General features: G+C 34.9%; 1 protein-coding gene across 1 annotated transcript; it reads right to left on the reverse strand.

Annotated features, from left to right (window-relative positions):
* Nucleotides 1-7,823: 7,823 nt before the first annotated feature.
* Nucleotides 7,824-12,822, reverse strand: LOC149389568 (monooxygenase 2-like). The gene is made up of 6 exons (XM_089623092.1): nt 12,743-12,822; nt 12,515-12,661; nt 12,322-12,390; nt 11,309-11,474; nt 11,004-11,235; nt 7,824-8,540 (listed from the first exon to the last, which is right to left on the reverse strand). Exons 1-6 carry the CDS (start codon nt 12,820-12,822, stop codon nt 8,011-8,013), a joined length of 1,224 nt encoding a protein of 407 aa, XP_089479218.1. The 3' UTR covers nt 7,824-8,010.
* Between the last annotated feature and the right edge of the window lie 273 nt (nt 12,823-13,095).

Raw genomic sequence — 13,095 nt, forward strand, 5'->3', positions numbered from 1 at the left:
ATGTTGATTTTCTATGAGTTTGGGATGTTTTTAAAACACATTAGAATCAGTTCTAAAAGTTTTTAATTTTTTATATTGAAAAACGTGTTTTAAAGGTTTGAGAAATTTCGAGTAAAATTTTGTGACTAGTTTTGATATCTTGCTAGTTTCTTATTTTTACTTGAATCGTTTTATGCATGTTGTTATTTGTTTTATTCTATGTTATTACCCTGCTAATAAAACACAAATAAAAGCTTTAAACAACATCTTAAAACGTTCCGTTACACTCGATTCTTTTTCGCACCTAAAAAGGACCAAGCTTTAATTTATTTCTTTTTCTTCGAGCTGGAGTAAACCCGCATTAAAAGTGGCATAACTCTCTGCTCAGAAATCGAAATTTAATGATTCTTGAATCAAATTAAAGCTCTGTCTGTCCTCTGTCCAATGCCACCATTTTCGGTTCAAAAGGACATCGGAGCCACCAGATATGGCGATTTTACTCCGAGGTGCGCATGTTGTTATTTGTTTTATTCTATGTCACTCGGCCATAACTTGTTTATTGGGCCTTGTGAATTAATTTCATTTCATAAGAATTTTATTGAAAATTCTTAATGGGCATTTCTCATGTTGTCATGAACAAATGAAGAAGCTTCTAGAAGCTCCTTCTAGAATGAGTTTGGGCGCCTACCCTATAGAAAAATAGGAGAGATTATTTTGTGCATAAATGTATCAAGATACTTGCCAAAAGAAAAAGAGGAAACAAATTTGCATATGGATGCATAAGGGATTCGGCCAAGAGAGAGACAAGGCAAGGAAAGGAACAAAAAAGGAAACAAATCCAAGGCTTAATGAAGCCTATGTTGGCCGAGCATCTCAAGAAAAAAAAAAAGGGGAAATTGGCTCATGAATATGTGATATTCTATAGAAGAGGAACCTACCTTATTGAAGGTGAGACCTCTCCTATAAATAGGAGCCCCTTTCTTCACATTTCATTCATTCCAAAGTTGTAGAGATTTGAGAGACTCTCTCTCTAGAACCTTGGCCGATCCCCTCTCTCTCTCTCTATTCAATTTCGTTTTATCGTTTTGGCACCTAGGTCTTCATTTGACCTAGAGTTTAGCTCTGCGACTTCAAGACTCGTTCTTAAGTCGTAGTGTTTAAAAGTGCTCACTCACTGATTCCTTTTATTTCGAGTGATTTAGTGATAGAAATCATCGTGGTTGCTCGAGTTGCCGAGGAAAGAAAGAGAGACGTGCTGCGAGGAGACGAGCGTTGCAACTTTCCAAAAGCTTCTCAAAGTTCAAGCTTCAAGAAAGGTTAGTAAACTTCTTAGCTCATAATAGTTTTTATTTATATGTACTTGCTCTTTATCTAGGTTAGTAAAAAACTGTTTTTACTTGAAAAGAAAATTTTTAAAATTCCGCCGCTTTGCGAAGCGTTAAACCTTTTCTTAAACCCTAGATCAATTCCAACATAAAGGACTCACACAAGTTGTTCAGTAAGATGTCACACTTGGCAGTTGTTCTGAAGTTGCTCCTAGCCCAGTGTACTGGATTCTTTTCGCACAACCAGTTGTAAGCCTCTTCATCCTCTGCCTTGATCATATCCATTTCTTGAAAGAATTTATGTTGAGAATATGCCTTTGCTGCTGACATTACCTTTTGTTTCAAAAATTGTCCCTTGAAAACCTGCTCAGGAGGTTCAAATATAAGAAATAAGTAACATGTTTTCATATATAGTGTGGTAAACTATTGTAAGATATTACCTTCGTGAAATTGGATTGCAAATGCCTTGCACAATGTCGGTGTTCTGCGCCTACAGAACCGTCTTCCCACAGTCCATTCAGGGCTTCCTTTAACCCTTTCTGTTTGTCAGTGATAAATGTCCAGTGATGTCCATTGTGTATTCGCACATCGTCTCTCAAATAGTTTAAAAACCACGCCCACGAGGATTTGCATTCTGACTCCACCACCGCAAAAGCGACTGGAAACATGCTGTTATTGGCATCGATGCCAATGGCTGTCAACAGTTGACCTGTGTGATGTCCTTTGATGTGACATCCATCAAGCCCGAGCACAGGTCTACAACCCTCGTTGAAGCCAGATTTACAGCCGGAATAACAAATGTATAGCCTTTTAAATATAGGCCTACCTTGTTCGTCAGCCTCAGTCAGGAATTCGACAGTTGATCCTGGATTAGATCGCTTGATCTCTGCACCATAGTCCCACAAAGACGCATACTGTTCTTTGTACGTGCCTTCAATCACCTTAGTCGCAAAATTTTTTGCTCGGTAAGCCTTCATCTTTGAACAGTCTAATACAAAGTCTTTTTGTACCTTCTGCATGAAGTTGGTGGCTGACCAGTTGTCATTGTCTTCGAAAGTATCCATATACTTGTTAGATAACCATCGTGACGTGGCGAACCTATTCTTGTTTGTTCTGGCGCAAGTGTGCTCAGGCACATGTCTTTATTGCAAATGTGGTCGTCTTACCTAGTTCTGATGCATAGAAAAGCCAGTTACAGTTCGCATCTTTGCAAACTGCTCGCACTCTATTCAGGTCGTTGACCTTGAAGCGAACTTCCTTCCCTGATCTGATAGAGTATTCTCGGATGGCATCTTTGAATACACTTCCACTAGGGAAAACTAGGCCCAATTTGAGCTGAGGACAACCCATGTCTGTGTCTTGTCTGAACTCTTGAAACTTTGGTAGAACCTTCTTCGAAACCGAACCACCCTTGTCTTCATCTTCGCTAGACGACTCATGGTGTAAGTTGATGTTCTCTTCGTCGTTGTAGTCACTATCTGGTTCATCATCACTGTAAGGTTTTTTACCTTTGCCCTTTAAACAACCCTCTACAGCTGCCCCGTCCACGGCCACCTCACCTTCACTCTTCTCAAATCCACTATCTTCCTCAACAACTTCAGCGTCCTCATCATCTTCTGCTTCTGTTTCACCATGTTCTTGCATTTCATGCTGGCTGAAGGGCTGTTGACTGTCATCAACTTGGCTAAAGGGTTGTTGACTCTCATCCACTTGACTGAAGGGCTGTTGACTGTCATCAACTTGACTGAATGGCTGTTGACTCTCATCCACTTGACTGAATGGCTGTTGACTCTCATCCACTTGACTGAATGGCTGTTGACTGTCATCAATTTGGCTGAAGGGCTGTTGACTCTCATCCACTTGACTGAATGACTGTTGACTCTCATCCACTTTACTGAATGGCTGTTGACTCTCATGAAGCTGGCTTTGTGGGTCTTGACCCTCATCGTGTTAACTGACTGGCTCTTCAATATCAGCAGGTTGACTTTGTGGATGTTGAGTCCCATCCACTTGACTGAGTGGTTCTTCAATACCATCAGGCTGACTTTGTGGCACTTGAATTTCATCTACCTGGCTTTGTGATTGTTGACTCTCATCCAGGTTAAGTTCAGTCTCTTCAAATTCAGCTTGACATTCTTAAAATACAAGTTCAGGATCTTCAACTATAGTCTCACCCACTTCAACATCTGGAACGTCAACTGTTGGATTTGAGTCTTCTACCAGAAGAAAAGTATGCCCTTCTTCAACCCGGTGATCACAATACAGAGGAAATAGAAATGTCCTCTCAAGTAGCTTTCCTACAACACTTAACAACGTACTATCTGAGTCAAGAAATAGAAATTCGGTAGCGTCAGCAGGTACCATGTAATACAGCCCTCCAACAAAGTAGGCCAAGTCTTTCTTCAAAATCGCGTCCAACTCCAGTAACGACAACCGGTCAATGTCCATGTGGTCCACGTAGTCCACTTTAGACTCCACATAAGACAGTCGGTGATTCACCGATTCCATCCTACCCCCATGGTGAACTTCGTACGTAAATTTTCCCGACCCAGTCACTGCAGCAATAAAACAAGCAAACACGTGCAAAAAACAAAAACAATTACTCCACCATACAACAAACATTACTGGTCCCTACACTTGTATTTAAAGTCTGGAATCAAAATATCGAAACCCCCAAAACCAGACAACGACAACAAAAGTGTCCCTTTATTAAAAAACAAAGCATAACAAATACCATCAGTGGTCCCAACATTTCACTTTCATAAATACTAACCCACCAACACCCGACATCCTGGATTTATTTATATTTAATCTTGAAATAAAGATGCTCACCATATGGTGGTAAGCGCACCGATGCATTACTTTGGGAATCGCATTTCTTGTTCTTGGCCGAAGATTTACGAGCGGTCTTCTTCGTCGGAGACGATTTCTGCTTCTTCTTCGCCGGAGATTGATTTCGCAGGGGTTTCCTACCAGTTTTCACCATTTCGAAATAAAACCCTACCTTTTTCGAAACTGATTCAACCAAATAACATGATAGAATACGACCCAAAAATGAAAAAACGATGAAATGAAATTTAAATGAAAAAAAAACGTGGGTTTGTTTTCTCATAACAATGAAAAAAAACGACCCAAAAAATTTAATTGAAATTAATCATTCCGTAATTCATAACATGATAGAATACCAAATATACCCCTCGCTGATGGGTCACGTGCCGAAAACGTGGGTTTGTCATGGATGGTAACTGAAAATAATAGACGGAAGGGGCGCAATTCAAAAAAATTGAAAGATCATAGTAGTTTTTGTGAAAATTTCGAGTTCAGGGGGTAATTTGTTACCGACCTCCGAGTTCAGGGGGTATTCTTGTAATTTATCAAAAAAAATGAACCAAGAGCATACTACGTTTTTTTTTCAAACGTTTGAGTGAATAAAATAGAATAATTAACAAATTTGTTTCTAAAAATGAATGATCGCTGAAAAATTGGGTATTTCAAAAACTTTATCTAGTCAGCCGTAACTAACCTCTATATAAAAAATAAAATAAAAAAAAAACAAAAAAAAAACACAATGGGTCATTATTAAGTATCACAATAATTATTCAGAAAATTAATTAAAAACGCAATTAATGAAAAAAAAATGCAGCCTGTTGTAAGATTAGTTTTGGTATTTTACCCAAGGATTTAAATACCGTTACCGTTACCGTTCCGAGGTTTAAAATTTACTGGTAACCGCCGGTACCGTAAATGAATACCGGGGGAAGCAGGAAAAAAAAAGGAAACCGGTACCGTTGAACTTACTGTTACCGTTGAGGAATACCGTCAAATACCGTATTTACCGAGAGGAATCCAGAAAAAATATACAAAAAACATACATAATACGTAGGATAAAATTCATAAAATTAAAAATAGTGTACAATATTTCAATACATTACCAAATTACAAACACAAAGTTCAATAGTACAAACCAAAATGACAAAGTTCAATAGTACAAATCAAAATGATAAAGTTCAACACAATCCACTAAATATCATAGTTCAAATTCAACATAAAATAAATAATTTGAACTAAATCATCAAAAACTAACGATAAATTTCGTGAAGAACACTAAATATCATCAGATTTTAAGAATTGTCGGTATTTGACCACTTACCGGTAAGTTTCCGTCGGTATGCGTAAAAATTGCCTAAAGACTGTCGGTAAGTGGACGGTTTCCCCGGAATCCAAGAAAAAAACGGAAAGTGAACGGTTTTGTACATTCCGGTACCGGGACTTTGAAAAAAACAGTTTCCGGACCGGTTTTCCCGGAATTTCAAACCTTGATTTTACCAACCGGATTCAGTTGCCAAGTCATCATTTTGAATATTTGTTTAAAACTTTTTAAACGATGTCTATAATGAAATTGTAAAGTTTAATGTGGTCTAGTAAGTTACTAATTTCATAAATATAAATATAATAAATATAAACCTTTTAATATATATATATATATATGTAAATATTATGATAATGTTAATGGCATCACAACTTAAAACTCTTATTTTCTTCCACTCAATTATGCAGTTTTTATCAAATCAAACCGCAATATATCTCTAATAAAACTATTTTAACACCAAAAATATATATATTCTTTGTTTATCATTTTTAATAATTTTAAAAACTCATTATGTATTACATTTTAGCTCACATATATTTAATTTGTGTAACGAACTGAATTTTTATGTCAAATGTTGCAAAATAAGTTTATCGAAAAGACGAGAATAAACCGAGAATGAAATTTAAGGATATTTAAGGTCGACGAAATTTTGGAATATTTTTGAGAATTTTTTAAGGGCCGCACAAGAGAAAATAAATTTCATTGACTTTATATAAATTCTACGTGAACGAAGTTTAATGGAAAAATGATTTAATTAATTTTTTGGTTATATTTTTCATCTACCGGACAAGAATAAAAAGAAAAGGGCTTATTTGCAACAAAGAAAAGAAGGAAAGAGTGTTTTGGGAAGAAAACTAGAAGAGACAGAAACAAGAAATGACTTAAATGGGTAAATAAGAAAGGGTAATGTGGTATATCTCGAGAATTTCTTTAGCCTTTTTTCTAAATTGAGTCGGCATATTTTCTTCAAATGATAAGAACGAAGAAAATAGGGGCAAAACACGCACAAAGGAAAAAACACAGAGAAGAAAGACGGAAAGAAGAAAGAAGAAGGAAAGTTGCCTGAAAAGAAATTGCGAGATAGAGGGAGAGATCGGGAAAGAGAAAGAGTGAGATCGAGCAAGGAAGAGAGAAGGAATTAGCGAGAGAGAAAGAACGGGTGAGAGAGAGAGAGAGGAAGCTTGTCTCGCTCTCGTGGACCGCGCAAAAATAAACGAGCGAAGCAAAGGCGGCGGAGTTCGCGACGAAGATTCGTCGGGATTTGCACACACCGCGAAAGAAGAAGGAGAGCGAGTGGATTATGATCACCTATGTAGAGGCGAGGCCTCGCCCTTGGTTGGCGGGTTTAGGATTAATAGGCTGGTATGTGGGGTCTGCCTTGAAGGCTGGGCCTCGCATGGGGCACGCAGGGTCCGCCCTTTTAGGCTGGGCCCCACTCGAAGCCCGTGGGATCTGCCGTTTGGGCTGAGCCCTATTGTGGCTCGTGGGGGCTGCCCAAGATGGCTGGGTCCCGCTCTCTGGTTGGTCGGGGTTTTTCTAGGCCCTGCCCGATTTTTCGTCGGGTTTTGTCTTTTTTTAGGGCCAATTTTAATCATATAACATGTTTGGTAACGGAAATGTGCATCGTATCTCAGCTTGTAAAGGCAGCTTTAGGACTTATTATACGAACACACTTTGAACAAAATGGGCCTCAAGAAGAGTTTGTTGAACCCATCGCCAACTCACGTGTACGAATTTATCGGAAATTCAATTTTGCAAGAAGGAGAGCATCTATTCGTAACCAGGCACGAAGCCAATAAGGAACTAGAGGGGGTTATAGCCCCCCTAAAAAAAAATTGTTTGCATTTTTCCCCTTTTTGATTTTTTTATATATTTTTTAATTCTACAAATCAGCTTTCCCTCAACTTTTTTTTCGCATATTAGCCTCCCCTATCTTGAATTTCATTATGAAAATATCGAAATACGACAATTCCCAAATGGGTATTTGTCCCACGATAATCAATGTTCAACGTAGTCATTAAAATGACTACCTCTCCCAGGAACTCACAGTTTTCACTTTACTCCAATACATCAATATAAAAAGGAAGCAAGCGGCAGCCCGAAGTCGTTATGCTGAATATCGGAGGGATAACTAAGATTGACAAGGGCGCACACGACGACGATGCACATCAAGACCTAGAACCGATGCGCTGTACCGTATTTATCACCGATGCACTTTGGTAAAAAATTATAAATATTTATGTTTTTGAATTTAATATACCTATAAAATAATAACATAAACTTAAATAGTTTATTTATAATTCGTAGAAAGAACAACAATTTATTATTATAAAAATCATTGAAATGCTACAAAATCAATAATATAGCTAATTGCCAGAAAATAATTAATTTAGACATCAAACTATCACCCACAAAATTTAGACATTATTTAAACTCACATAATTCCAAGACTATTTGGACTAGAAAAGCAGAAAACGAAAATTTTATTTTTGTTACAACTTAAATCCTTCAAAGACAATCCATTGCGAACAAAACCACACTAAGAATAATGACTCTCTAACTCAAGTTTCCACAATCAAAATCAGCGTTCTTCAAGAGCAAGTCAGTCAAGAGCTGAGCCAAGCATTTGTCCCTCAAGAACGTCATAACTCTCCCTTGACACTGCTGCAAATAACCGACCACGTAAGACACAGAGATCAACCAAAAAGATCTCCACTTCCTCTCTTTCGCATATTTCCTCAGTCCCGTCTCGATCCTCTCAAACTCATCATCATCGTCACCGTTCGATCTCTGGCGAAGCGCCTCAGCGAGACACCTGGCGAGGGTGACGCCGTCTTCGAGCGCCGAGCATCCTCCTTGGCCCACGTCGGGCATCATCGGGTGGAGCGCATCGCCGGCCACGCACACGTTGCCTTTTGATATGTTTCCGTACAGAAGCTCGAAAGGGTTTCTGTATCCGAGTGGAGATTCCAACACGGAATCCAGTGATGTGTTCTCTATCACCGCTCTATCTTTCTTCGGCATGTTTTCGAGCTTGCTCAGCACGAATCGCTTCATTTCAGTGGGATTTTCTCTTATCATCTCCTCTATATACACCAAACAAGAGGGAAAAAATAAAGAAACAAAATGTAAAAAAATATATCGACTAATATTAAATCTGTTTAAGAATCCCATATTGTTAGAATAGTTGATCATAACAAGATTATGAATTACCATTTATTATGGAGCGAAGCTATTCGGCCCGATTCACGATTCACGAACGATCCACTCACGTGGTGACACGTGGCAGCGTGTTGCCACGTGTCACCACGTGAGTGGATCGTTCGGAATCGTGAATCGGGCCGAAAATCTTTTCCCTTTATTATGTCATTTAGCTTTGAGATAGATTATCATCTTACAGGAGGATGTAAAAGATCTCATATCATGCTGTCACGTCGTTGAAGTAATGAAACTTTACAAGTTTTATATATAAGTTATTCATTTGGTTGATATTACTTTAAAATCACAACAGTCGTATTTACTTTACTTTTTAATTGATTTCATTAAACGGCCAATTTAAAGTTATGAATTTACAAAATAGTCAAAGTTTGTCTAAAATTAGTGAAATAATCAAAATGTCCAATAATCTAATTTCAAAAAACAATTTGACCACAAGATTAATTTATTTGAAAGTGATAAATTATTTATTATAATCGTCAGATATGATCTTGGGTGTAAAAAAAATTTGAAAACGTAAATTTGGCTATTTTATTGAAAAGTTGAAATTTTGGCTATTTTGCTAATCAATAATTTTCAAATGGCAATTTTGTATAATAACGAAGAGTTGTGACATCATATTGTCGATTTTGATTTTTCAAATAGTTATTGTGTTAGTTTGGCATTGTTATGTTTAAAACAAGTGTTTTAGATTCTGTTGCAGGAAAAAATTGTTCGTATAAAAATTATATATAGATGGTTGGTAAATATTTATAATATATAATTGTTTATACTTGGTGTTTTATAAAATTAATAAAACTAAAAAAAATGACATTTTTTTGTACTTATACTAAATATTTATTAATTTTTAATCTAATAAATAATTGTAAGATAATTTTGTTTCATAAAAAAAAATATATTATAGTGGGTGTTTATAGATTGTAAAAAATAAGTTATAATTTTTTGTGACATCAAAAATATTATAAAATTTTATATCTCGTTAATAATAAAAGTTTTTATAAATTAAATAAATGTAGACCTTTATTTGTAACTCGTGATGTAGACCTTTATTTAATAAATTTTGTACTGATATGAATAGCTCGACGAGACAATTATTTTTACACTATTGAAGACATATTATGATACATTTTAAAATTTTAAGAAAATAGACAAATATTTTGAAAATTTAATAAATGTCTGGTTTCTTTTTCTTTTAAAATTCATATGTCGATTTTTTTAATCACCACTGTTAATTTTATATCTCGTTAATAATAAAAGTTTTTATAAATTAAATAAATGTAGACCTTTATTTGTAACTCGTGATGTAGACCTTTATTTAATAAATTTTGTACTGATATGAATAGCTCGACGAGACAATTATTTTTACACTATTGAAGACTTATTATGATACATTTTAAATTAACAGTGGTGATTAAAAAAATCGACATATGAATTTTAAAAGAAAAAGAAACCAGACATTTATTAAATTTTCAAAATATTTGTCTATTTTCTTAAAATTTTAAAATGTATCAAAATATTTGTAACTCATGATGTAGACCTTTATTTAATAAATTTTGTACTGATATGAATAGCTCGACGAGACAATTATTTTTACACTATTGAAGACTTATTATGATACATTTTAAATTAACCGTGGTGATTAAAAAAATTGACATATGAATTTTAAAAGAAAAAGAAACCAGACATTTATTAAATTTTCAAAATATTTGTCTATTTTCTTAAAAAAATATCCTAAAATTGTACTTTTACCCACTTAGCTTATTAAATTAAAATAATTATAAAAAGAAAAAGTGAGGATAGACAATTTGTGAAGAAAAAAAAATGGTACGTTTCTACAAACACTTTTAGTTTTTATTAGCTTAAAACATATTTTTAGTGTTTTAGTAAAAATGAAAAACTACTTAAAACTAATATTAATATCACCCAACTCTAGCGCATTCAAACGCAACCATCATTAATATCAATATCAAGTATTTGTTATAATTAGTTAATTTTTTGCATTCTTTTAAGGATTTAACTCAAGTTTCATTTTATTAAAAAAATAGCTCATTAATTCGAAGTTAATTAAAATTAACTGAACAGTCAATTTAATTAACTTCCACTTGATGAGCTATTCTCTTAACAAAATAAAAATTTGACTATCCACTTGATGAGCAATACTTAACAAAATAAAAATTTGACTATTTTTAAAAAGAGTGAAATATTGGGCTAGCCTAGTTAGCACTATTAATACTTGATGTAAGATATAATAAATTGTGATATAAGAGCCATTTCCTCTGTTCTAGCATTATGAACTTAGGGAATTAAAAGCTGAGGGCAGAGTATTTTATCACCTTCTTTGGAAGAGGGACTCCAAGTGAAGAACCAATAAAGAGAGTTGTTATCATAGGGAATGGTTCCGGATCTAACACCGTCCCCAAAGAATTGTAAGAATTTGGGCTCGAAACCGTGAGCCTCTGAGGAAAAATAACATCCCCGAATCGCGGATCTTCCTGTGGAACGGGCTTTCTTGAAACCCAACCATTTTGCCACCATCGAGTTCACTCCGTCGCACCCAATCAACACCTTCTCAGTTACAACAATACCACATCGTTATTTTATATCTTAAAATAAAATAAAATAAGATAGATGATCTTACTTTGGTCCTAATAATAGTTCCGTTGGCTAAGTGGAGGAGCTTGAAGAAACCGGATTCTTCAACGAAAATCACCTTGGAGGAGTATCTGATGGTCCCACTTGGGAGGTCCTTCGATAGAGCTTCCAGCAAAACTTTTCTCACTATGCAACGGACTTCAGTCTCTCCACTACAGAATCAATGATTTTTTTTTTTTTATTATTACTAGTTTTAGGAACATGTTATATCTGTATTTATATAATTTTACTTTTTATTTTTTTACTATTTCAAAATAATAGATAAATTATTAATTAAGCTAATAAGAGAAAAATATAATAAAAATAAATAATAAGTAAGGCACGGGAGACACAAAATACATTTATAATACGATCTGATCGGTAGTGTTTATAAATTATATTTATTAGCAGGCACGACGTTTACACCAAAGGGGCTATAACCCCTCTCAAACTTTTCTTTTCTTTTTTGTGCACTTTTTGCCCCCTAAAAATTTACAAATCAGTCTCTTTGAACTCTTTTTTTACATATAGTTTAGATTTATGGCTTCTTCCTGGAAAATAACAATTAAATATATTATTTGTTAAATGTAAGAAAATTCTGAAAATATGGATAAACACATTCATTTATGACTTCATTTCTGGAATAGTATATTGGGGACCAAACCAAAGTATCATTTTGCGTTGTATTATTTTATTCATTTTTGGAATCAACCCACTATTTTATATATATTTGGACTATCATCACCAAAATGCACTGGATTGCATTTTTTTTTTTCGGAATCAAGCAACTATTGTTACCTGATTAACTTCATTATTGCAAAGCTATAACTTCAAATATTGCAAAGCTATAATTTCAAGTGGGTCCCACTACGGAGATGCATATAGTAATTAGTAAATACGTTGCTTTTATGTACATTAGGCGACATGCAGGAGAGATAATAAGCCTTGGAAATATACTTATGTAATGGATTCACAAATCAAAGAGTTCAATGTTATTTGAGCTCAAAACATGGGATCTACCGTTTTCCATTGCCCTTAAAGCTGGCCTCCGAAGTATGAACTCCTGAAATAGTTGAGAATGTTGAAACTCTGGAAAAACAAAACAAAAAAAGAAAAGGATTATAGAGTCGAAACTTATGACAACATTCACAATATGACAACATTCACAATAAGCTGATAAAGGAATGGAATGTTATAGCGCGGGATTAAATACCCTGAAAGTTGATCATGTTTTTGGCGTAGAGATTCAGCAATGCCAAGAGCGTCTAAGGCTCTCCAAGCATTGGTCCATGTTGAGAAAGCAAATCCTGATGTTCTTAAGCAATCTGAACCTTCCAACACTAGACTTCTAATTCCAAGCCTATTGTCATTTTCAGAGAAAACTCAACATCTAATTTGCATATACGTTAGTATATAAAATAAAATAAAACATCGTATTTACCTGTGGAGTCCTAAAGATGTTGTGAGGCCAGCGATTCCAGCTCCAACAATCACTATATCTTCTTCCTCCATTTCTGCCATTTGATGATACATATTAACACCAATTTGGAAAGACTTAATTTATAGAATTTTTTAGTTGTGAGTTTGATTTTGCAATGATGCTGTCTTTGACTTTAACAATAATAATAGGAATTAATAATCATATATATTTAGAGACGATGAAAGTATTTATGTGAAGTGAAACGTGACGGAAGCCATTACAATTATAATAGTAATATATAACACTCTTATCATAACTTTTTTTTTTTTTTTTTTTGAAAGTGCAGCGCTTTATGTTGCCACTAGAATTAAACT

Source organism: Urtica dioica, chromosome 8 (assembly GCF_054948205.1).
Source record: "Urtica dioica subsp. dioica isolate 48M chromosome 8, U.dioica_male_clone48M_v1_H2, whole genome shotgun sequence".
Lineage (NCBI taxonomy): Eukaryota > Viridiplantae > Streptophyta > Magnoliopsida > Rosales > Urticaceae > Urtica > Urtica dioica.